Genomic DNA, 25,606 nt, shown 5'->3' with positions numbered 1-25,606 from the left:
ACCATTGGCCACGCCCCCTTCTCGTTTTGGCTCCGCCCCGCTGGGGGAGGTTTGGGGGTTTTTTTGGGGCGGATTTGGGTTTTTTTGGGGCGGATTCGGGGGTTTTGGGGTCACTTGGAGAGTTTGCTGATGACGCGGATCAGCGCCGCGTTCTCATCCTTGAGCCGCTGGTTATCGGCGCGCAGGTCCGACAGCGCCTAGGGGCGCGCCCGAAATCACCCCAAAATCACCCCAAAACCACCCCAAAACCATCCCAAAACCACCTCAAAATCATCCCAAAACCGCCCCGAAATCATCACAAAATCACCCCAAAATCACCCCAAAACCACCCCAAAACCACCTCAAAATCATCCCAAAACCGCCCCGAAATCATCACAAAATCACCCCAAAATCACCCCAAAACCACCCCAAAATCATCACAAAATCATCACAAAACAACCCCAAAATCATCACAAAATCACCCAAAACCATCCCAAAACCATCACAAAATCATCCCAAAACCGCCCCGAAATCATCACCAAATCATCACAAATCACCCCAAAACTATCCCCCAAACCACCACGAAACCACCCAAAATCACCCCAAAATCACCCCAAAACCACCCCAAAACCACCTCAAAATCATCCCAAAACCGCCCCGAAATCATCACAAAATCACCCCAAAATCACCCCAAAACCACCCCAAAATCATCACAAAATCATCACAAAACACCCCAAAATCATCACAAAATCACCCCAAAACCATCCCAAAACCATCACAAAATCATCCCAAAACTGCCCCGAAATCATCACCAAATCATCACAAAATCACCCAAAAACTATCCCCAAACACCACGAAACCACCCCAAAATTACCCCAAAATCATCACAAAATCACCACAAAACCACCTCAAAATCATCCCAAAACCGCCCCGAAATCATCACCCAAATCATCACCCAAATCATCACCAAATCACCCCAAAACGATCTTAAAATCATCCAAAACCACCCCCAAATCATCACCAAATCATCACAAAATCACCCCAAAACTATCCCCAAACCACCACGAAACCACCCCAAAATTACCCTGAAATCATCACAAAACCACCTCAAAATCATCCCAAAATCACCCCAAAATCATCACCAAATCATCACAAAATCACCCCAAAACAACCATAAAATCATCCCAAAATCACCACAAAACAATCTTAAAATCATCCCAAAACCGCCCCGAAATCATCTCAAGATCACTCCAAAATGAACCCGAAAACCACCACAAAATTACCCCAAAATGACCAAAACCACCCAAAATTACCCCAAAATCATCACAAAATCACCCCAAAACCAACCCAAATATCATCACAAAATCACCCCGGAACGATCTTAAAATCATCCCAAAACACCCCAAAATCATCACAAAATCTCCCCAAAATGACCCCAAAATGAACCCAAAAACCGCCACAAAATTACCCCAAAATGCCCCAAACCACCCGAAATGCCCAAAACGACCCGAAATGAGCCCAGAGCCCCGAAATCCCGGAATTTGGGGTCCCAGAGCCACCTTGAGCTCCTCCTCCAGCTCCGCCGCCTTCAGCTCCAGCGCCCGGCGCTCCTGGGGTGCCAGGAGGAGAAATCGGAGGGGAAAAGTGGGGAAAAACGGGGAAAATGGGAAAAAATGGGAGGGGAAATGTGGGGGGGAATTGGGGAAAACGGGGAAAAATGTGGGGGAAATGGGAAATGTGAGAGGAAAATGGGGAAAATGGGAGGGGAAAATGTGGGGGAAAATGGGGAAAATGTGAGGGGAAATGGGGAAAAGTGGGGAAAATGGGGAAAAACGGGAAAAAATGGGAGGGGAAAATGTGGGGGGAAAATGGGGAAAATGTGAGGGGAAAATGGGGAAAAGTGGGGAAAAACGGGAAAAAAAGGGAGGGGAAAATGTGGGGGGAAAATTGGGGGAAAATGGGGAAATGTGTGGGGAAAAGTGGGGAAAACGGGAAAAAATGGGAGGGAAAATGTGGGGGGGAAATGGGGAAAATGTGGTGGGAAAACGGGAAAAATGTGGGGGGAAAATGGGGAAATGTGAGAGGAAAATGGGGAAAATGGGAGGGGAAAATGTGGGGGGAAATGGGGAAAATGTGAGAGGAAAATGGGGGAAATCGGAGGGAAAACTGGGGAAAAGTGGGGGAAAATGGGAAAAATGTGGGGGGAAAATGGGAATGGAGGGGGAAATGGGGAAAAGTGGGGAAAACGGGAAAAATTGGGGGGGGGAATGGGAAAATGGGAGGGGAAAATGTGGGGGGGAAATTGGGGGAAAAGTGGGGGGAAAACGGGAAAAATGTGGGGGAAAATGGGGAAATGGGAGGGGAGAATGGGGAAAATGTGAGGGGAAATGGGAAAAATGTGAGGGGAAAATTGGGGAAATGTGAGGGGAAAATGGGGAAAATGTGAGGGAAAATGGGGGAATTTGAGCGGGAAAGGGGAAAAATATGAGGGGAGAAAATGGAAAAATGCAAGGGGAAAACAGTGGAAAACGTGAGGAGAAAAAGGATGAAATGTGCGGTGAGAAAGGGGGAAATGTGAGGGGAAAAAAGGGAAAAAAACATGAGGGGAAAATGGGGAAAATGTGAAGGGAAAAGGCAGGAAATGAGAGGGACAAAATGGCGGAGAAACATGAGGGAGAAAATGGCGGGAAAGGTCAGGGGAAAATGGAAAATGTGAGGGAGAAATGGGGAAAAATGTGAGGGGAAAATGGGGAAAATGTGAGGGGAAAATATGTGAGGGAAATGGGAGGGGAAAATGGGGAAAATGTGAGGGAAAATGGAAAAATGTGAGGGGAAAATGTGAGGGGAAAATGGGGAAAATGTGAGGGGAAAATGGGGAAAATGTGAGGGGAAAATGGGGAAAATGTGAGGGGAAAATGGGGAAAATGTGAGGGGAAAATGTGAGGGGAAAATGGGGAAAATGTGAGGGGAAATGTGAGGGGAAAATGGAAAAATGTGAGGGGAAAATGTGAGGGGAAAATGTGAGGGGAAAATGGGAAAATGTGAGGGGAAAATGGGGAAAATGTGAGGGGAAAATGTGAGGGGAAAATGTGAGGGAAAATGGAAAAATGTGAGGGGAAAATGTGAGGGGAAAATGGGGAAATGTGAGGGAAAATGGGGGAAATGTGTGGGAATTGTGAGGGGAAAATGGAAAAATGTGAGGGAAAATGGGAAAAATGTGAGGGGAAAATGGAAAAATGTGAGGGGAAAATGGGGGAAAATGTGAGGGGAAAAGAAGAAAATGTGAGGGAAAATGGGGAAATGTGAGGGGAAAATGTGAGGGGAAATGGAAAATGTGAGGGGAAATGTGAGGGGAAAATGGAAAAATGTGAGGGGAAAATGGAAAAATGTGAGGGGAAATGTGAGGGGGGAAATGGGGAAAATGTGAGGGAAAAGAAGAAAATGTGAGGGAAATTGTGAGGGGGAAATAGGGAAAATATGAGGGGAAAATGGAGAAATGTGAGGGGAAAATTAAGGAAACACGAGGGCAAATTCAGGAAAGACGAGGGAAAATGGGAAAAACGGGAGGGGAAACGTGGCAGGGGAGGTTTTTGGGTTTCAGGATGGTTTTGGGGGGCTTTTGGGTGTTTTTTGGGTGGTTTTTGGGGTTCCAGGGTGGTTTCGAGTGTTTTTTGGAGTTCCAGGGTAGTTTTTGGGTGTTTTTTCAGATTCCAGGATGGTTTTTGAATGTTTATTGGAGTTCCAGGGTAGTTTTTGGGTCTTTTTTGGGGATCCAGGGTGTTTTTTGGGTGGTTTTGGGTGTTTTTTGGGGATCCAGGGTCGTTTTTGGGTGTTTTTTGGGATTCCAGGGTGGTTTTTGGGTGGTTTTGGGTGGTTTTTGGGTTCCAGGGTAGTTTTCGGAAGTTTTTTGGATTTCAGGGTGGGTTTTGGGTGTTTTTGGGTGTTTTTTAGGGATCCAGGGTGGGTTTTGGGGATCCAGGGTAGTTTTTGGGTGGTTTTGGTGGGTTCCAGGGCGGTTTTTGGGTGGTTTTGTCTACTTTTGGAGTTACAGGGTGGTTTTTGGGTGGTTTTTGGGTGGTTTTTGGGTGGTTTTTGGAGTTCCAGGGTAGTTTTTGCGTGTTTTTTGGCTTTCAGGGTAGTTTTTGGGTGTTTTTTGGGATTCCAGGGTGGTTTTTGGGTGTTTTTGGGTGATTTTTGGGGTTCCAGGGTAGTTTTCAGGTGTTTTTTTGGCTTTCAGGGTAGTTTTGGGGTGTTTTTGGGTGATTTTTGGGGTTCCAGGGTAGTTTTCAGGTGTTTTTTTGGCTTTCAGGGTAGTTTTGGGGTGGTTTGGGTGTTTTGGGTGTCTCCACTCACGAATCTCTCCAGCTCCAGCCGGGCCGGGCGCTCGGCGCTTCGCTCCTGGCGCTGGGCAGGGAAAGGGGAGAGCCCCGAGTGACCCCGAGTGACCCCGAGTGACCTGAGTGACCCCCGAGTGACCAATGAGTGACCCCAAGTGACCCCGAGTGACCCCGAGTGACCCCTGAGTGACCCCGAGTGACCCCGAGTGACCCGAGTGACCACTGAGTGACCACTGAGTGACCCCGAGTGACCCCGAGTGACCCCGAGTGACCCCGAGTGACCACTGAGTGACCACTGAGTGACCCCGAGTGACCCCGAGTGACCCTGAGTGACCTCTGAGTGAGCCCCCGAGTGACCCCGAGTGACCCTGAGTGACCTCTGAGTGAGCCCCCGAGTGACCCCGAGTGACCCCGAGTGACCCCTGAGTGACCCCCCGAGTGACCCCTGAGTGACCCCCCGAGTGACCCTGAGTGACCCCCCGAGTGACCCCCCGAGTGACCCTGAGTGACCAATGAGTGACCCCCGAGTGACCACTGAGTGCCCCCGAGTGACCCGAGTGACCACTGAGTGACCCCCGAGTGACCTCGAGTGACCCCGAGTGACCAATGAGTGACCCCGAGTGACCAATGAGTGACCCCGAGTGACCCGGGTGACCACAAATGACCCCGAGTGACCCCGAGTGACCAATGAGTGACCCCAAATGACCCCGAGTGACCCCTGAGTGACCCCGAGTGACCTCGAGTGACCCCCGAGTGACCCCCGAGTGATCCCGAGTGACCAATGAGTGACCCCAAATGACCCCGAGTGACCCCTGAGTGACCCTGAGTGACCCCGAGTGACCCCGAGTGACCCCGAGTGACCCCGAGTGACCACTGAGTGACCCCGAGTGACCCCGAGTGACCAATGAGTGACCCCGAGTGACCCCGAGTGACCAATGAGTGACCAATGAGTGACACCGAGTGACCCTGAGTGACCCCCGAGTGACCCCGAGTGACCACTGAGTGACCCCAAATGACCCCGGGTGACCCTGAAACACCCAAATGACCCCTGACCTGCGTGACCCCGAGTGACCCCCGGGTGACCCCTGACCTGCGTGACCCCGGGTGACCCCGTGTGACCCCCGGGTGACCCCTGACCTGCGTGACCCTCTCCAGCTCCAGCCGGCTCTGGGTCAGCGCCAGCTCCGCCTCCTGCAGCTGCTCCCGAATCCGCTCGTTTTCCACCCAAAGCTCCTGGAACAGCTGGGGGGAGGGGCGGGGGGAGGGAGGGGTCTGAGCCTGCCCCTCCCCCATCCCAAAATCCCCCAAATCCCCTCCCCCACCCCCAAATCCGCTCGTTTTCCACCCAAAGCTCCTGGAACAGCTGGGGGGGGAGGGGCGGGATGAGGCCCCTCCCCCAGATCCCCTCCCCCACCCCCCAAATCCCCTCCCCCACCCCCAAATCCCCTCCCCCACCCACCAAATCCCCTCCCCCACCCCCAAATCCCCTCCCCCTCCCCAAAATCCCCTCCCCCACCCCCAAATCCCCCTCCCCCACCCCCCAAATCCCCTCCCCCACCCCCCAAATCCCTCCCCCACCCCCAAATCCCCTCCCCACCCCCAAATCCCCTCCCCCACCCCAACATCCCCTCCCCCACCCCCAAAATCCCTTCCCCCACCCCCAAATCCCCTCCCCCACCCCAAATCCCCCTCCCCACCCCCAAATCCCCCCAAATCCCCTCCCCCCACCCCAAATCCCCTCCCCCACCTGTTGGTAATCGAAGGGCGGGGCCGGGGCGGGGCTGTGGGGGAGGGGAGGGGTCAGGGGGGGCTGAGACCCCAAAAATCACCCGAGACCCCCCCAAAAAACCCCAAATTCAATCCAGGACCCCCAAAATCACCCTGAGACCCCCCAAATCCCCCAAATTCAGCTCAAATCCCACCAAAATCCCCGAAATTCCCCCAAAATCCCCAAATTCAGCTCAAATCCCCTCAAAATCCCCGAAATTCCCCCAAAATCCCCCAAATTCAGCTCAAATCCCCCCAAATCCCCCCAAATCCTCCCAAAATCCCCCAAATTCATCCCAAATCCACCCAAAATCCCCGAAATTCCCCAAAAATCCTCCAAATCCAGCTCAAATCCCCCCAAATCTTCCCAAAATCCCCCAAATTCCCCAAAATTCCCCCAACCCCCCAAATTAACCCCAAATCTGCCCCAAATTTCCCCAAAATCCCCGAAATTCCCCAAAATTTCCCCCAAATTCCCCAAAACCGCCCCAAAATCCCCCTAAATTTCCCCCAAACCCCCCAAAAATTCCCAAAATTCCCCCCAACCCCCCCCCCACATTACTCAAAATTCATCCAAATCCCCCCAAATTCCCCCAAATTCTCCCCAAAATTCCCAAAATCCCCAAAATTCCCCCCAGCCCCGTACCTGGGTGGGGGAGGGGCGTCCTCGGGCCCGTCGCTCTCGGAGCCCTGGGGGGGGAGGGGAGGGGGGGTGAGAAAAGGGGGAGACCCCAAAATCCCCAAAATCCCAAAATCCCCCCAAAAACCTCCCCGAGGACCCCCCCCCCAAAATTTCATCAAAATCTCCCCAAAATCCCCCAAATTCTCCCCAAATCTGCCCGAATTCCACCCAAATTCCCCCCAAATTCCCCAATATCCCCCAACTTCTCCCAAAATCCCCCCAAAATTTCCCCAAATTCCCCCCAAAATCCCCCAAATTTCCCCCAAATCCCCCAAATCTGCCCAAATTCCCCCAAATTCCCTAAATCCCTGAAAATTTCCCCAAAATCCCCCAAATCTGCCCGAATTCTTCCCAAATTCCTCAAAATCCCCAAAATCCCCCAAATTCCCCCAAAAATGCCCCAAATTTCCCCCAAAATCCCCAAATCCCCCCAAAATCCCCCAAATTTCCCCAAATTTTCCCCAAATTCCCCAAATTTCCCCCAAATTCCCCCCAAATTCCCCAAATTTCCCCCAAATTCCCCAATTCCCCAAAATCCCCAAATTTCCCCAAATCTCCCCAAATCCCCCCAAATCTTCCCGAATTCTCCCCAAATTTCCCCAAAATCCCCCAAATTCCCCAAATTTCCCCCAAATTCCCCCCAAATTCCCCCAAAATCCCCCAAATTTCCCCAAAATCCCCAAATCCCCCCAAAATGTCCCCAAATCCCCCCAAATCTTCCCAAATTCTCCCCAAATTTCCCCCAAATTCCCCAAATTTCCCCAAATTCCCCCAAATGTCCCCAAATCTTCCCGAATTCCCCCCAAATTCCCCAAAATCCCCAAATCCCCCCAAATGTCCCCAAAATCCCCAAATTCCCCCAAATCTCCCCAAAATCCCCCAAATGTCCCCAAATTCCCCAAATCCCCCCAAAATCCCCCAAACCCCCCCAAATTCCCCCAAATTTCCCCAAATCCCCCAAAATCCCCAAAATCTCCCCAAATTTCCCCAAATTTCCCCCAAATTCCCCAAAATCCCCCAAATTTCCCAAATTTCCCAACCCCCCCCAACTCACGTTGGGCTCCCGCCCCTCCTGGTCCCTGATTGGCTGCTGCTGGCCCCGCCCCTCGGCGCCTCGGCCAATCCCGTGCTCCGCCGCCCGCAGCTCGGGCAGGGTCACGCCCTGGCCGGGGTCAGGGGTCACCCGGGGTCACCCCGGGGTCAGGGGTCACCCAGGGGTCAGGGGTCACCCCGGGGTCAGGGGTCACACAGGGGTCACCCCGGGGTCACACAGGGGTCAGGGGTCACACAGGGGTCAGGGGTCACCCCGGGGTCAGGGGTCACACAGGGGTCACCCCGGGGTCACACAGGGGTCAGGGGTCACACAGGGGTCACCCCGGGGTCACCCAGGGGTCAGGGGTCACACAGGGGGGTCAGGGGTCACCCAGGGGTCACCCGGGGTCAGGGGTCACACAGGGGTCACCCCGGGGTCAGGGGTCACACAGGGGTCATACAGGGGTCACCCAGGGGTCACGGGTCACCCAGGGGTCACCCCGGGGTCAGGGGTCACCCCGGGGTCACACAGGGGGTTTGGGGTGAATCCGGGGGATTTCGGGGCGGTTTTGGGGCGATTTTTGGGCGATTTTGGGGTGATTTTGGGGCAGTTTTTGGGGTGATTTTGGGTGATTTTGGGGCGATTTTGGGGCAGTTTTTGGGTCGGTTTTTTGGCCGATTTTGGGCAGATTTTGGGTCGATTTTTGGGCAGTTCTTGTGGCAGATTTTGGGTGGATTTTGGCCGTTTTCAGGTCGGTTTTTGGGCAGATTTTGGCTGTTTTTTGGTCAGTTTTTGGGGCAGATTTTGGGTGGATTTTTGGGCAGTTCTTGTGGCAGATTTTGGGTGGATTTTGGCCGTTTTCAGGTCGGATATTGGGTGGATTTTGGCCGATTTTGGGCAGATTTTGGGTCGATTTTTGGTCAGTTTTTGGGGCAGATTTTGGGTGAATTTTGGCCGTTTTCAGGTCAGTTTTTGGGCAGATTTTGGCTGTTTTTTGGTCAGTTTTTGGGGCAGATTTTGGCTGGTTTTTGGTCAGTTTTTGTGGCAGATTTTGGGTCGATTTTGGCCGTTTTCAGGTCAGTTTTTGGGCAGATTTTGGGTGGATTTTTGGTCAGTTTTTGGGGCAGATTTTGGGTGGATTTTGGCCGTTTTCAGGTCAGGTTTTGGGTGGATTTTGGCCGATTTTGGGCAGATTTTGGGTCGATTTCTGGTCAGTTTTTGGGGCAGATTTTGGGTGGATTTTGGCCGTTTTCAGGTCAGTTTTTGGGTGGATTTTGGCTGTTTTTTGGGCAGATTTTGGGTCGATTTTTGGTCAGTTTTTGGGGCAGATTTTGGGTCGATTTTGGCCGTTTTCAGGTCAGTTTTTGGGGCAGATTTTGGGTGGATTTTTGGTCAGTTTTTGGGCAGATTTTGGGTGGATTTTGGCCGTTTTCAGGTCGGTTTTTGGGTGGATTTTGGCCGATTTTGGGCAGATTTTGGGTCGATTTTTGGGCAGTTCTTGTGGCAGATTTTGGGTGGATTTTGGCCGTTTTCAGGTCGGATATTGGGTGGATTTTGGCCGATTTTGGGCAGATTTTGGGTGGATTTTTGGTCAGTTTTTGGGGCAGATTTTGGGTGAATTTTGGCCGTTTTCAGGTCGGTTTTTGGGCAGATTTTGGCTGTTTTTTGGTCAGTTTTTGGGGCAGATTTTGGGTGGATTTTTGGGCAGTTCTTGTGGCAGATTTTGGGTGGATTTTGGCCGATTTTGGGCAGATTTTGGGTCGATTTTTGGGCAGTTCTTGTGGCAGATTTTGGGTGGATTTTGGCCGTTTTCAGGTCGGTTTTTGGGTGGATTTTGGCCGATTTTGGGCAGATTTTGGGTGGATTTTTGGTCAGTTTTTGGGGCAGATTTTGGGTGGATTTTGGCTGTTTTTTGGGCAGATTTTGGCTGTTTTTTGGGCAGATTTTGGCTGTTTTTTGGTCAGTTTTTGGGGCAGATTTTGGGTGGATTTTTGGGCAGTTCTTGGGGCAGATTTTGGGTGGATTTTGGCCGTTTTCAGGTCGGTTTTTGGGCAGATTTTGGGTGGATTTTTGGTCAGTTTTTGGGGCAGATTTTGGGTGGATTTTTGGTCAGTTTTTGGGGCAGATTTTGGGTGGATTTTGGCCGATTTTGGTCAGATTTTGGGTCGATTTTTGGTCAGTTTTTGGGGCAGATTTTGGGTGGATTTTGGCCGTTTTCAGGCCGGTTTTTGGGTGGATTTTGGCCGATTTTGGGCAGATTTTGGGTCGATTTTTGGTCAGTTTTTGGGGCAGATTTTGGGTGGATTTTGGCCGTTTTCAGGCCGGTTTTTGGGTGGATTTTGGCCGATTTTGGCCCACCTGCGTGGCGCGCCGCGCCTGCCGCATCAGGCGGCTCCGGGCCTTGCGCTGCGACTCCGACTCCTCGTCCCGCGCCGGCGGCTGGAACGGCCTGCGGGGTTGGGGAGAAAAACGGGGATTTTGGGAAAAAAGGGGGTTTGGGGGGAAAAAAAGGGGATTTTGGGAAAAAAGGGGGTTTGGGGGGAAAAAAGGGGGTTTGGGGAGAAAAACGGGGATTTGGGGAGAAAATGGGATTTTGGGTGGAAAGAAAAAGGGATTTTGGAGAGAAAAATGGGATTTCGAAGGGAAAAATGGGAATTTTGGGGAGAAAAATGGGGATTTTGGGAAAAAAGGGGGTTTGGGGGGTATAAAAGGGGATTTGGGGAGAAAAAACGGGGATTTGGGGAGAAAAAAACAGGGATTTGGGGAGAAAAAAACAGGGATTTTGGGAAAAAAGGGGGTTTGGGGAGAAAAACGGGGATTTGGGGAGAAAAATGAGGAATTTTGGGAAAAAGGGGGATTTTGGGGGGAGAAAAGGGGATTTGGGGAGAAAAACGGGGATTTGGGGAGAAAATGGGATTTTGGGGGGAAAGAAAAAGGGATTTTGGAGAGAAAAATGGGATTTCGAGGGGAAAAATGGGAATTTTGGGGAGAAAAATGGGGATTTGGGGAAAATAGGGGGTTTGGGGAGAAAAAACGGGGATTTTGGGGAGAAAAATGGGGATTTGGGGAGAAAAAACGGGGATTTTGGGAGAAAAATGGGGATTTGGGGAGAAAAAACGGGGATTTTGGGGGGAAAAATGGGGATTTGGGGAAAATAGGGGATTTTGGGGAGAAAAACGGGGATTTGGGGAGAAAAAACGGGGATTTTGGGGAGAAAAATGAGGAATTTTGGGAAAATAGGGGATTTTGAGGAGAAAAATGGGGATTTTGCGGGGAAATGGGGATTTTGGGGGGAAAAATGGGAATTTTGGGGAGAAAAATGAGGAATTTTGGGAAAATAGGGGATTTTGAGGAGAAAAATGGGGATTTTGGGGGGAAATGGGGATTTTGGGGGGAAAAAATGGGAATTTTGGGGAGAAAAAAGGGATTTTGGGGGGAAATGGGGATTTTGGGGGGGAAAAATGGGAATTTTGGGGAGAAATGGGGATTTTGGGGAGAAAAAGTACATTTGGGGAGAAAAACGGGGATTCTGGAGAAAAAGGGGGATTTTGGGGAAAAAAGGGGATTTTGGGGAGAAAAAAAGTAAATTTGGGGAGAAAAACGGGGATTTTGGGGGAAAACGGGAATTGGGGGGGGGAAAAAAAGGGGATTTTGGGTGGAAAAAAGAGGATTTCGGGGTGGGGGAGGGGCCTCACCTGCGCCCCCGCGGCTCGGGGGGGTCCTGGGGGGCTCCGGGCTGGGTGGGGGAGGGGCTGTGGGGGAGGGGCGGCAGCGTCAGCCCCTCCCCCCCTTTAAACCCCTCCCCCTTTTAAACCCCTCCCCCTTTTAAACCCCTCCCCCTTTTAAACCCCTCCCCCACCTCGTTTGGCCCCTCCCCCTTTTCTCACCTGGGGGGTCTCAGGGTGGGGGAGGGGCGGCCGGGGGGCTCCGAAACCTTTTGGGGGTGGGGGAGGGGATTTAAGGGGGGCGTGGCCTCACCTGGGGGCGTGGCCCGAGCCCGGCCCCTCCCCCTCCCTCCCCTCCCCCCCCCCTCCGGGGGGGGGAGGGGAGGGAGGGGGAGGGGCCGGGCTCGGGCCACGCCCCTTTTTTGGGGAGGGGGAGGGGCAGGCCACGCCCCTTTTTGGGAGGGGGAGGGGCAGGCCACGCCCATTTTTGGGGAGGGGGAGGGGCAGGCCACGCCCCTTTTTGGGAGGGGGAGGGGCAGGCCACGCCCTTTTTTGGGAGGGGGAGGGGCAGGCCACGCCCCTTTTTGGGAGGGGGAGGGGCAGGCCACGCCCTTTTTTGGGGAGGGGGAGGGGCTCACCGGTGGTGGGGGGGAGGGGCCGGCGGGGGGCGGAGCCTCGGGGGGGTCTGGGGGGGGGAAGGGGAGGTCAGAGAGGACAGGCCCGAAATGTCCCGAAATGGCCCCAAAATGGCCCGAAATCAACACAAAATACCAAAATAGACCCGAAATAGCCCAAAATGGACCCAAAATAGCCCAAAATTAACACAAAATAGACCGAAATTAACACAAAATACCAAAATAGACCCGAAATAGCCCAAAATAGACAAAAAATAGCCCAAATAGACACAAAATAGACCAAAATAGACCCAAAATACCCAAAATAGACCAAAATAGACCCAAAATAGCCCAAAATTAACACAAAATAGACCAAAATAGACCCAAAATACCCAAAATAGACCAAAATAGACCCAAAATAGACAAAATTAGCCCAAATAGACACAAAATAGACCAAAATAGACCCAAAATACCCAAAATAGCCCAAAATAGACAAAATTAGCCCAAATAGACACAAAATGGACCAAAACAGACCCAAAATACCCCAAAATTAACACAAAATAGACCGAAATTAACACAAAATAGCCCAAAATGGACACAAAATACCCAAAATAGACCCAAAATACCCAAAATAGCCCAAAATAGACAAAAAATAGCCCAAATTAACACAAAATAGACCGAAATAGCCCAAAATAGCCCAAAATTACACAAAATACCCAAAATACCCAAAATAGAAACAAAATATCCCAAAATAGACACAAAATACCAAAATAGACCCAAAATACCCAAAAATCCCAAAACAGACACAAAATAGACCCAAAATCCCAAATAGACACAAAATACCCAAAATATCCCAAAATATCCAAAAATAGACACAAAATAGACACAAAATATCCCAAAATACCCAAACAGACCCAAAATAGCCCAAAATAGACCCAAAATAGCCCAAAATTAACACAAAATACCCAAAATAGACACAAAATACCCAAAAATCCCAAAACAGACCCGAAATATCCCAAAATAGAAACAAAATCTCCCAAAATCCTTAAATAGACACAAAATACCCCAAAATATCCCAAAAAAGACCCAAAATATCCCAAAAAAGACCCAAAACATCCCCAAAAATCACAAAATAGACACAAAATACCCAAAAATTCCCCAAACCCCATTTTTCCCCCCAAAATCCCCATTTTTCCCCCCAAATGCCATTTTTTCCCAAACTCCCCGTAATTTTGCCCAAAATCCCCGGTTTTTTTCCCAAACTCCCCGTTTTTCCCCCCAAACCCCCATTTCCCCCCAAAATCCCATTTTTCCCAAACTCCCCGTTTTTCCCCCCAAACCCCCATTTCCCCCCAAAATCCCGTTTTTCCCAAACTCCCCTTTTTTCCCCCAATCCCCCTTTTTTCCCCCAATCCCATTTTTCCCAAACTCCCATTTTTCCCCCAAACCCCTTTTGCCCAAAATCCCCGTTTTTCCCCCCAATCCCATTTTTCCCAAAATCGCTGTTTTTCGCCCCAAACTCCCATTTTTCCCCCAATCCCATTTTCCCCAAACTCCCCGTATTTCCCCCAATCCCATTTTTCCCAAAATCGCTGTTTTTCGCCCCAAACTCCCCGTTTTTCCCCCAATCCCATTTTGCCCAAAATCCCCGTTTTCCCCCCCAATTCCCATTTTTCCCAAAATCGCCTTTTTTCCCCCCAAACTCTCATTTTTCCCCCCCAATTCCCATTTTTCCCCAAATCCCCGTTTTTCCCCCCAAACTCCCATTTTCTCCCCAATTCCCATTTTTCGCCCCAAACTCCCCGTCTTTCCCCCAACCCCATTTTGCCCAAAATCGCCGTTTTTCGCCCCAATCCGCGCTCACCCCCCGGCCGCGGCCCCTCCCCCTCGCTCTCCCCCCCTCGTCGCTGTCGGGGGCCCCTCCCCCCCCCGGGGGGCGCAGGGGGGGGGGCGGCCCCTCCCCCACCCGCGCCCGGAGCCGGCGGCGCTCGCGGCGGCTGCGGCGGGACGCGGCCGGTCTGGGGAGAAAAACGGCGATTTTGGGAAAAATGGAAAAAAATGAACATTTGGGGGAAAAAACGGGGATTTTGGGGAAAAAAAACGGGGATTTTGGGGGTAAAAATGGGGATTTTGGGGTAAAAATGGGGATTTTGGGGTAAAAATGGGGATTTTGGGGTGCCCAGGAGGCGCTCACGGCGGCTGCGGCGGGACGCGGCCGGTCTGGGGAGAAAAACGGCGATTTTGGGAAAAATGGAAAAAACTGAACATTTGGGGGAAAAAACGGGGATTTTGGGAAAAAAACGGGGATTTTGGGGTAAAAATGGGGATTTTGGGGTGCCCAGGAGGCGCTCGCGGCGGCTGCGGCGGGACGCGGCCGGTCTGGGGAGAAAAACGGCGATTTTGGGAAAAATGGAAAAAATGGGGAGTTTGGGGGAAAAAACGGGGATTTTGGGAAAAAAAACGGGGATTTTGGGGTAAAAATGGGGATTTTGGGGTGCCCAGGAGGCGCTCGCGGCGGCTGCGGCGGGACGCGGCCGGTCTGGGGAGAAAAACGGCGATTTTGGGAAAAATGGAAAAAACTGAACATTTGGGGGAAAAAACGGGGATTTTGGGAAAAAAAACGGGGATTTTGGGGTAAAAATGGGGATTTTGGGGTAAAAATGGGGATTTTGGGGTAAAAATGGGGATTTTGGGGTGCCCAGGAGGCGCTCGCGGCGGCTGCGGCGGGACGCGGCCGGTCTGGGGAGAAAAACGGCGATTTTGGGAAAAAATACCGAAATTGGGGAGTTTGGGGGAAAAAACCGGGGATTTGGGGAAAAAAAACGGGGATTTTGGGAAAAAAACCGGGGGTTTTGGGGGTAAAAATGGGGATTTTGGGGTAAAAACGGAGATTTTGGGGGGTTTTTTGGGTTTTTGGGATGATTTTTGGGTCTTTTTGGGGATTTTTTTGGTGTTTTTGGGGTGATTTTTGGATTTTTGGGGCAATTTTCGGGGCTTTTGGTGTGATTTTTTGGGATGGAGATTTTGGGCTGATTTTTTGGGTTTTGGGGTGATTTTTTTTGGTTTTTGGGGTGATTCCTTTGGGGTTTTTTGAGGGTTTTGGGGTGATTTTTTGGGGGGTTTTGGGGCGATTTTTGGGGGTTTTGGGGTGATTTTTGGGGTTTTTGGGGTGATTTTTGTGTTTTGGGCCGTTTTGGGTTTTTTGGAGTGTTTTTTGGGTTTTTGGTGCGATTTTTGGGGTTTTTGGGGTGATTTTTGGGGTAATTTTTGATGTTTCTGGGATGATTTTTGGGGTTTTTGGTGCGATCTTTGGTGCTGAGTTTTTGGGGCGATTTTGGGGTTCTTTTGGGCGATTTTGGGTTTTTTTGGGCGATTTTGGGGTTTTTGGGGTGATTTTGGGTTCTTTTGGACGATTTTGGGGTTTTTGGGAGATTTTGGGGTTTCTGGGGTGATTTTGGGGTTTTTTGGGGTGATTTTCGGGGTAATTTTCGGGGCTTCTGGTGCGATTTTTTGGTGCTGAGTTTTTGGGGCGATTTTGGGTTCTTTTGGACGATTTTGGGGTTTTTTTGGGGTGATTTTGGGGTTTTTGGGGCGATTTTGGGTTCTTTTGGGCGACTTTGGGTTCTTTTGGACGATTTTGGGTTCTTTTGGGCGATTTTGGGTTTTTTGGGGGCGATTTTGGGTTCTTTTGGGCGATTTTGGGGTTTTTGGGGCGATTTTGGGGTTCTTTGGGGTGATTTTGGGTTCTTTTGGACGATTTTGGGGTTTTTGGGCGATTTTGGGTTCTTTTGGGCGATTTTGGGGTTTTTTTGGGGCGATTTTGGGGTTTTTGGGGCGATTTTGGGGTTCTTTGGGGTGATTTTGGGTTCTTTTGGGCGATTTTGGGTTTTTTGGGGCGATTTTGGGGTTTTTGGGGTGATTTTGGGGTTTTTGGGGTCTCACCGTCGCTGCTTGCCGCCCCCCGGGGGGGGAGGGGCTCCCTCGGGCTCCGGGGGTGGGGGAGGGGCGCCCGGGTCCTTCTGGCTGCGCAGCTGGGGGGGAGGGGCGGTCAGGGACCCCAAACTGGGGAGGGGTCCGGGGAATTGGGGATTTCGGGGGGAATTTGGGGGATTTTGGGGGGAATTTGGGAATTTTGGGGTGAATTTGGGGGATTTTGGGGTGAATTCGGGAATTTTGGGGGGAATTTGGGAATTTTGGGGTGAATTTGGGGATTTTGGGGTGAATTCGGGAATTTTGGGGGGAATTTGGGAATTTTGGGGTGAATTCGGGGGATTTTGGGGGAATTTGGGAATTTTGGGGTGAATTCGGGGGAGTTTGGGGGGAATTTGGGAATTTTGGGGGGAATTTGGGAATTTTGGGGTGAATTTGGGGTGGTTTGGGGGATTTTGGTTTTTTTTGGGGGGGAATTTGGGGTGTTTTGGGAGATTTTGGGGATTCTGGGGTGATTTTGGGGTGATTTTGGGGTGAATTTGGGTGATTTTGGTTTTTTGGGAGGGAATTTCCGGGTGATTTTTGGGTGAATTCAGCTGATTTCGGGTGAATTTGGATGATTTTGGTTTTTTGGGGTCAATTTGGGGGATTTGGGGGGGATTTTGGGGAATTTGGGGGGGATTTTGGGGATCCTGGGGGGAATTTGGGGTGATTTTGGGATAAATTTGGGGTGATTTGGGAAGATTTTGGGATGAATTTGGGGCGTTTTGGGGGGATTTGGGGTGAATTTGGGCGATTTTGGTTTTTTGGGGGGATTTCGGGGTGATTTGGGGCGATTCTGTGGTTTTGGGCTGGTTTGGGGTTATTTTGGGATGTTTTGGGCCATTTTCAGGTGATTTCGGGGTGGTTTGGGGTGTTTCGGGGCCGTTTTGGCTGGGTTTGGGTGATTTGGGGCCTTTTTGGGCAATTTTTGGGCAGCTTTTGGCCATTTTGGGCAGTTTGGGGCAGTTTTTGGCTGTTTTTGGGCCGTTTTTGTCCATTTTTGGGCCGTTTTTGGCTGTTTTAGGGCCAATTTTGTCAATTTTTGGGCTGTTTTTGGCAGTTTTGGCCATTTTGGGCAGTTAGGGGCAGTTTTTGTCCATTTTTGGGCAGTTTTTGGGCCGTTTTTGGCTATTTTGGTCATTCTCGGGCAGTTTTTGGGCCGTTTTTGGGCTGGTTTTGGCCGTTTTGGCCATTTCCGGGCAGTTTTCAGGCCGTTTTTGGGCTGTTTTGGGCCGTTTTTGGGCTGGTTTTGGCCGTTTTTGGCCGTTTTGGCCATTCTCGGGCCGTTTTTGGGCCGTTTTTGGGCCGTTTTTGGGCCGCTTTGGGCCGTTTTGGGCTGTTTTTGGGCCGTTTTGGGGCTCTCACGTGCAGCTGCCGTCGCTGCAGCTCCTCCAGCAGCGGCAGCGTCTCCTCGTCCGCCAGGTCACAGGGACGCTGCCCCTGGGGACAGCGTGGGATGGGCCCAAAACCCCCAAACCTCCCCGAAATCACCCCAAAACCTCCCCAAAATCCCCCCAAAACCTCCCCGAAATCACCCCAAATCACCAAAACCCCAAAAAACCCCCAAACCTCCCCGAAATCACCCCAAAACCTCCCCAAAATCCCCCCAAAAACTCCCCAAAATCACCCCAAATCACCAAAACCCCAAAAAACCCCCAAACCTCCCCGAAATCACCCCAAAACCTCCCCAAAATCCCCCCAAAACCTCCCCAAAATCCCCCAAAAACTCCTCAAAATCACCCCAAATCACCAAAACCCACAAAAACCCCCAAACCTCCCCGAAATCCCCCCAAAAACTCCCCAAAATCCACCCAGAAACTCCCCGAAATCACCCCAAATCACCAAAACCCACAAAAACCCCCAAACCTCCCCAAAATCCCCCCAAAAACTCCCCAAAATCCACCCAAAAACTCCCCGAAATCACCCCAAATCACCAAAACCCCCCAAAAAACCCCAATTACCCCCAAAACCCCCAAAATCGCCCCAAAAACTCCCCAAAATCACCCTAAATCACCAAAACCCCAAAAAAACCCCAACAACCCCCAAAAATCCCCAAAATCACCCCAAAAACTCCCCAAAATCACCCCAAATCACCAAAACCCCCCCAAAAACACCCCACACCCCAAAAGCTCCCCCAAATCCCCCCAAAAAAACCTCAAAATCACCCAACCCCAAAAACCTCCCCAAAATCACCCGAACCCCCAGAAACACCCCAAGAACAGCCCCAAAATCCCCTGAAAACCCCCCAAAAATCCCTGAAAATCCCCTGTAAATGCCCCAAAATGCCCCAAAATGACCCAAAATGCCCCAAAATGACCCAAAATCCCCGGAATTCACCCCAAAACCCATCCATACCACGTTGTTCTGGGGGCTCATGTCGCAGAGGTGCTCGCAGAGCAGCCGGCACGCCCCGAACCTCACCCCAAAAACCCCCCGGGAACCCCCCAGAAACCCCCACAAACCCCTATGAAACCCCCCAAAATGATCCAAAATTCCCCAAAATTACCCAGAATGACCCAAAATGCCCCAAAATCCCCGGAATTCGCCCCAAAACCCATCCATACCACGTTGTTCTGGGGGCTCATGTCGCAGAGGTGCTCGCAGAGCAGCCGGCACGCCTCGAACCTCACCCCAAAAACCCCCCGGGAACCCCCCAAAGCTCCCCCCAAAAACCCCCAAAATGACCCAAAATGACCCAAAATCCCCGGAATTCACCCCAAACCCCATCCATACCACGTTGTTCTGGGGGCTCATGTCGCAGAGGTGCTCGCAGAGCAGCCGGCACGCCCCGAACCTCACCCCAAAAACCCCCCGGGAACCCCCCAAAGCTCCCCCCAAAATGACCCAAAATGCCCCAAAATGACCCAAAATCCCCGGAATTCGCCCCAAAACCCATCCATACCACGTTGTTCTGGGGGCTCATGTCGCAGAGGTGCTCGCAGAGCAGCCGGCACGCCTCGCGCTCGCCCCAGTGCGCGGCCGCGTGCAGCGGCGTCCAGCCGTCCTCGTCCCGCACGTCGGGGTCGCAGCCGGCGGCCAGCAGCAGCCTGGCGCCCAAAACCGGGCAAAAAACGGGCAAAACGGGCAAAAACGGGCGAAATGAACGCAAAAACGGGCAAAAACGGGCAAAAAACGGGCAAAAACGGGCGAAATGAACGCAAAAACGGGCAAAAACGGGCAAAAAACGGGCAAAACGGGCAAAAACGGGCGAAATGAACATTAAAATGGGCAAAAACGGGCAAAAAACGGGCAAAAAACGGGCAAAAACGGGCGAAATGAACGCAAAAACGGGCAAAAAACGGGCAAAAAACGGGGAAAACGGGCAAAAACGGGCGAAATGAACGCAAAAACGGGCAAAAACGGGCAAAAACGGGCAAAACGGGCAAAAAACGGGGAAAACAGGCAAAAAACGGGGAAAACGGGCAAAAACGGGCGAAATGAACACAAAAACGGGCAAAAACGGGCAAAAAACACCCGGGAACGGCCAAAATCACCCCAAAAAACGGGGAAAACGGGCAAAAACGGGCAAAATGAACGCAAAAACGGGCAAAAACGGGCAAAAAACACCCAGGAACGGACAAAATCACCCCAAAAAAGGGACAGAAACAAGCAAAAATGGGGGAAAAACGGGCAAAAACGGGCAAAAATGGGCGAAATAAACATTAAAATGGGCAAAAACTGGCAAAAAACGGGGAAAACGGGCAAAAAGGGGCGAAATGAACATTAAAATGGGCAAAAAACGGGGAAAACGGGCAAAAACGGGCGAAATGAACATTAAAATGGGCAAAAACGGGCAAAAAACACCCGGGAACGGCCAAAATCACCCCAAAAAACGGGGGAAATGGGCAAAAATGGGCGAAATAAACATTAAAATGGGCAAAATCACCTGAAAAACACCCAGGAATGGACAAAATCACCCCAAAAAACGAGGAAAACGGGCAAAAATGGGCAAAATGAACGCAAAAACGGGCAAAAAACACCCGGGAACGGCCAAAATCACCCCAAAAAACAGCCAGAAACGGGGAAAAACAGGCAAAAATGGGCAAAATGAACATGAAAACAGGCAAAAACGGGCAAAATCACCCCAAAACCACCCGGAAACAGCCAAAATCACCCCAAAGAACGGCCAGAAACGTGGAAAAACGGGCAAAAACGGGCGAAATAAACACAAAAACGGGCAAAAACAGGTAAAAATGGGTGAAATAAACACAAAAACGGACAAAAACGGGCAAAATAAACCCCAAAACAGCCAAAACCACCCCAAAGCACCCCAAAATAGGCAAAATAAACCCAAAACAAAGCAAAACCCAGCCAAAACCAGGCAAATATCACCAAAATAAACCCAAAACCAGCCAAAATCACACAAAATAAACCCAAAACCAAGCAAAACCCAGCCAAAATCAGGCAAATATCACCAAAATAAACCCAAAAACAGCCAAAATCACACAAAATAAACCCAAAACCAAGCAAAACCCAGCCAAAATCAGGCAAATATCACCAAAATAAACCCAAAACCAGGCAAAACAAACCTAAAATATTTTGGGCAGTTTTGGGTCCATTTTTGGGGCTATTTGGGGATATTTCGGGGATAACTCAGAGACATTTTGGGGATATTTCGGGGATATTTCAGGGATAACTCAGGGCTATTTTGGGGATAATTAGGGATATTTTGGGGATATTTCAGGGATATTTTGAGGCTATTTTGGGGATAACTCAGTGATATTTCTGGGATATTTTGGGGATAATTCGGGCTATTTTGGGGATAATTAGGGATATTTTGGGGATATTTCAGGGCTATTTCAGGGATATTTGGGTCCATTTTGGGTCTGTTTTTGGGATATATCAGGGATAATTCAGGATATTTTGGGGATATTTCACGCTATTTTGGGGATATTTTGGGGATATTTTGGGGATAACTCAGGGATAATTCGGGCTATTTTGGGGATAACTCAGGGATATTTTGGGGATAATTTGGGGATATTTTGGGGATATTTTGGGGATAATTCGGGCCATTTTGGGTGCGTTTGGGGCCCTTTGAGGCGCTCACCTCATGACCTCGATGTAGCCCTTGGCGGCCGCCACGTGCAGCGCGCTGGCGCCGGCGCCCGCCAGGGGCCGGTCCCGGGCACGGCCCGAGGCCAGCCAGAGGCGCGTGTCCCGCAGCAGCCGCTGCTCCTCGGCGCGCTTGGCATCGGCCACATCCACACCTGGCACAGGTGAGCACACCTGAGCACACCTGGGCACACCTGGGCACACCTGGGCACAGCCCAGGTACACCCCGAGCCAGCCAGAGGCGCGTGTCCCGCAGCAGCCGCTGCTCCTCGGCGCGCTTGGCATCGGCCACCTCCACACCTGGCACAGGTGAGCACACCTGAGCACACCTGGGCACACCTGAGCACACCTGGGCACACCTGAGCACACCTGGGCACACCTGGGCACACCTGGGCACACCTGGGCACACCTGGGCACCACCCTGGGCACACCTGGGCACACCTGGGCACACCTGAGCCCACCTGGGCACAGCTGGGAATGCCCTGACCTCACCTGGGCACAAACTGACCACACCTGGACACACCTGGATACACCTGAGCTCAGCCGTGGCACACCTGGGCACACCCTGATCACATCTGGCCTAACCTGGGCATACCTGGACACGCCTGGACCACACCTGAGCACACCTGAGCACACCTGAGCACAAACTGAACACACCTGGGCACACCTGGGCACACCCTGACCACACCTGGGCACACCTGAGCACACCTGGGCACAGCCTGGATACACCTGCGCTCAGCCTGGGCACACCTGGGCACACCTGGGCACACCTGAGCACACCTGGACACACCTTGGCACACCCTGAGCACACCTGGGCACAGCCTGGATACACCTGCGCTCAGCCTGGGCACACCTGGGCACACCTGGGCACACCTGAGCGCACCTGGGCACACCTGAGCACACCTGGGCACGCCCACAGCGTTCTAGGCCACACCAAACACAAGCCACGCCCCCACCCCAAGCCCCGCCCATCCCCATTAGACCCCGCCCACCCCCGCTCCGAAGCCCCGCCCCCACCGTTAAGCCCCTCCCCCTCTTAAGCCCCGCCCACCCCGTTCCTAAGCCCCGCCCACCCCGGCCCCGAAGCCCCGCCCATCCCCGTTAGGCCCCGCCCACCCCGGCTCCGAAGCCCCGCCCCCTGTTAAGCCCCGCCCACCCCCATTAGGCCCCGCCCACCCCGCTCCGAAGCCCCGCCCCTCCGTTAGGCCCCGCCCACCCCGGCTCCGGAGCTCCGCCCTCAGCAGCTCCTCCAGCGCCTCGTCCTCGGCCACCTCCAGCGGCAGCTCCAGGTCACAGGTGAGGGCGGCGGCATCGGCCCCGTGCTCCAGCAGGTACCTGGGAGGGTTATTGATCGGTTATCGATCGGTTATTGATCGGTTATCGATCGGTTATTGACAGGTGATTGATTGATGGGTGATTGATCACAGGTGGGTTAGAGATTGGGCTCAGGTGAGGGCGGTGGTGTCCGCCCCGTGCTCCAGCAGGTACCTGGGGGGGTTATTGATCCGTTATTGATCGGTTATCGATCGGTTATCGATCGGTTATCGATCGGTTATTGATGGGTGATTGATTGATGGGTGATTGATCACAGGTGGGTTAGAGATTGGGCACAGGTGAGGGCGGCGGCATCGGCCCCGTGCTCCAGCAGGTACCTGGGAGGGTTATTGATCGGTTATCGATCGGTTATTGATCGGTTATTGATCGGTTATTGATCGGTTATTGATGGGTGATTGATTGATGGGTGATTGATCACAGGTGGGTTAGAGATTGGGCACAGGTGAGGGCGGCGGCATCGGCCCCGTGCTCCAGGAGGTACCTGGGAGGGTTATTGATCGGTTATTGATTGGTTATCGATGGGTGATTGATCACAAGTAAGTTATTGGTGAGTTATAGATGGGTTATAGATGGGTTATTGATCACAAGTGGGTTACAGATGGGTTATAGATCACCGGTGAGTTACATGGGGGTCACAGCTGAGTCTGGGATATTTTGGGGATATTTTGGGGATGTTTTTGGGGATATTTCGGGGATACTTTGGAGATATTTTAAGGATATTTTGGGGATATTTTGGGGATATTTCAGGGATATTTTGGGGTTATTTTAAGGATATTTTGGGGTTATTTTAAGGATATTTTGGGGATATTTTGGGGATGTTTATGGGGATATTTCAGGGATATTTTGGAGATATTTTAAGGATATTTCAGGGATACTTTGGAGATATTTTAAGGATATTTCAGGGATACTTTGGAGATATTTTGGGGATATTTCAGGGATATTTCGGGGATATTTTGGGGGTATTTCAGGGATATTTCGGGGATATTTTGGGGATATTTCGGGCACTCACTGGGCGATGTGGCGGCACCCGCAGGCCGCGGCCACGTGCAGGGGGGTCCAGCCCTCGTTGTCGGCCTGGTTGACGTCGGCGCCGCTCTCCACCAGAAACTGCACGACCTCCATGTTCTCGTCGATGCAGGCCTGGGGACAGCGGGACATCGGGGACACCCCCAGGGACACCCCCGGGGACATTGGGGACACCGTGGGGACACCCCCAAACCCCACCAGAAACTGCACGACCTCCATGTTCTCGTCGATGCAGGCCTGGGGACAGCGGGACATTGGGGACACCATGGGGACATCGTGGGGACATCGGGGACACCCCCAGGGACACTGGGGACACCCCTGAGGACATTGGGGACACTGTGGGGACATTGGGGACACCATGGGGACATTGTGGGGACATTGGGGACAGGGCTGGGGACATCGGGGACACGGTGGGGACACCGTGGGGACATCGGGGACACCCCCAGGGACACTGGGGACACCCCTGAGGACATTGGGGACACTGTGGGGACATTGGGGACACCATGGGGACACCGTGGGGACATCGGGGACACCCCCAGGGACACCCCTGGGGACACCCCTGAGGACATTGGGGACACTGTGGGGACATTGGGGACACCATGGGGACACCGTGGGGACATCGGGGACACCCCCAGGGACACCCCTGGGGACATCAGCACATCCACGGGGACATTGGGAACAGCCCTGGGCTCATTGAGGACGGGGCTGGGGACATCGGGGACACTGTGGGGACACCGTGGGGATATTGGGGACACCCCCAGGGACACTGGGGACACCGTGGGGACATTGGGGACACCGTGGGGACATCGGGGACTCCCGTAAGGACATTGGGGACACTGTGGGGACGCCGTGGGGACATTGTGGGAATACTGGGGACACCCCCAGGGACACTGGGGACACCCCTGAGGACATTGGGGACACCATGGGGACATTGAGGACGGGGCTGGGGACATCGGGGACACCATGGGGACACCGTGGGGATATTGGGGACACCCCCAGGGACATTGGGGACATCGTGGGGACATTGGGGACACCCCTAAGGACATTGGGGACATCGTGGGGACAACGTGGGGACACTGGGGACACCCCCGGGGATACTGGGGACACCGTGGGGACATTGGGGACACTGTGGGGACATCGTGGGGACAGGGCTGGGGACATTGGGGACACCGTGGGGACACCGTGGGGACATCGTGGGGACATTGGGGACACCCCTAAGGACATTGGGGACATCGTGGGGACACCGTGAGGACATTGGGGACACTGTGGGGACACTGTGGGGATATTGGGGACACCCCCAGGGACACTGGGGACACTGTGGGGACATTGGGGACACTGTGGGGACACCATGGGGACACTGGGGACACCCCCGAGGACATTGGGGACACCGTGGGGACATCGTGGGGATATTGGGGACACCCCCAGGGACCCCCAAAGCCCCGCCCACTCCACCTGAAGCCCCTCCCACTCCCCCACAGGCCCCGCCCACCCGGTGCCGCGCATTGCCGTTGGCCCCGCCCCTTTCCTTTAGCCCCGCCCACCTGGCGCAGCGCATTGCCATTGGCCCCGCCCCTTTCATTTAGCCCCGCCCACCCGGTTCAGCGCATTGCCATTGGCCCCGCCCCTTCCCCAGGCCCCGCCCACCTGGTGCAGCGCGCTGACGCCGTCGGCGTTGGCCCCGCCCCCTTTCCCCAGGCCCGCGCATTCCCATTGGCCCCGCCCCTTCCCCCAGGCCCCGCCCACCTGGTGCAGCGCGCTGACGCCGTCGGCGTTGGCCCCGCCCAGCAGCGCGCGCCCGCCGCCCTCGGGCGCCATCACCATGGCGCGCGCCTCGGCCAGCTCGGCGCCTGCGCAGGCGGCGCGGAACTCGGCCTGCCGCTCGAAGCGGACCCGGGCCGGCCCCGGCCGAGCGCGGCCCGGGCCCGGCGCCGCCGCCGCCGCCTCCTCCCAGCGCCGCAGCTGCTCCCGCCGCCGCTCCCGCGCCGCCGCCGCCGCCGCCGCCGCCGCCGCCGCCATGGCGGGCGCGGGGCCGCGGGGGGGGGGGGCCGGAAGCGCGGGGGGCGGGGTCGCCATGGCAACGGCGGCGGCGCGGGGGGGTGACGTCATCGCGCCGGGGCGGCGTCGCCGCGCGCGGTGACGTCACG

The 25,606-nt window shown here is 53.1% G+C and overlaps 1 protein-coding gene across 1 annotated transcript; it reads right to left on the bottom strand.

Annotated features, from left to right (window-relative positions):
* On the bottom strand, positions 1-25,568 carry PPP1R12C (protein phosphatase 1 regulatory subunit 12C). Its single transcript, XM_077789847.1, has 16 exons — positions 25,206-25,568; positions 23,446-23,576; positions 22,318-22,436; positions 21,097-21,256; positions 18,952-19,096; positions 17,415-17,489; positions 16,020-16,108; positions 13,942-14,095; positions 10,157-10,303; positions 7,820-7,927; positions 6,730-6,773; positions 6,064-6,097; positions 5,454-5,558; positions 4,333-4,383; positions 1,539-1,589; positions 1-197 (listed from the first exon to the last, which is right to left on the bottom strand). Exons 1-16 carry the CDS (start codon positions 25,566-25,568, stop codon positions 111-113), a joined length of 1,863 nt encoding a protein of 620 aa, XP_077645973.1. The 3' UTR covers positions 1-110.
* Positions 25,569-25,606: the final 38 nt, after the last annotated feature.

Source organism: Lonchura striata, chromosome 38, assembly GCF_046129695.1.
Source record: "Lonchura striata isolate bLonStr1 chromosome 38, bLonStr1.mat, whole genome shotgun sequence".
In the NCBI taxonomy this organism is placed as follows: Eukaryota; Metazoa; Chordata; class Aves; order Passeriformes; family Estrildidae; genus Lonchura; species Lonchura striata.
This window is presented reverse-complemented; position numbering and strand designations above follow the sequence as displayed.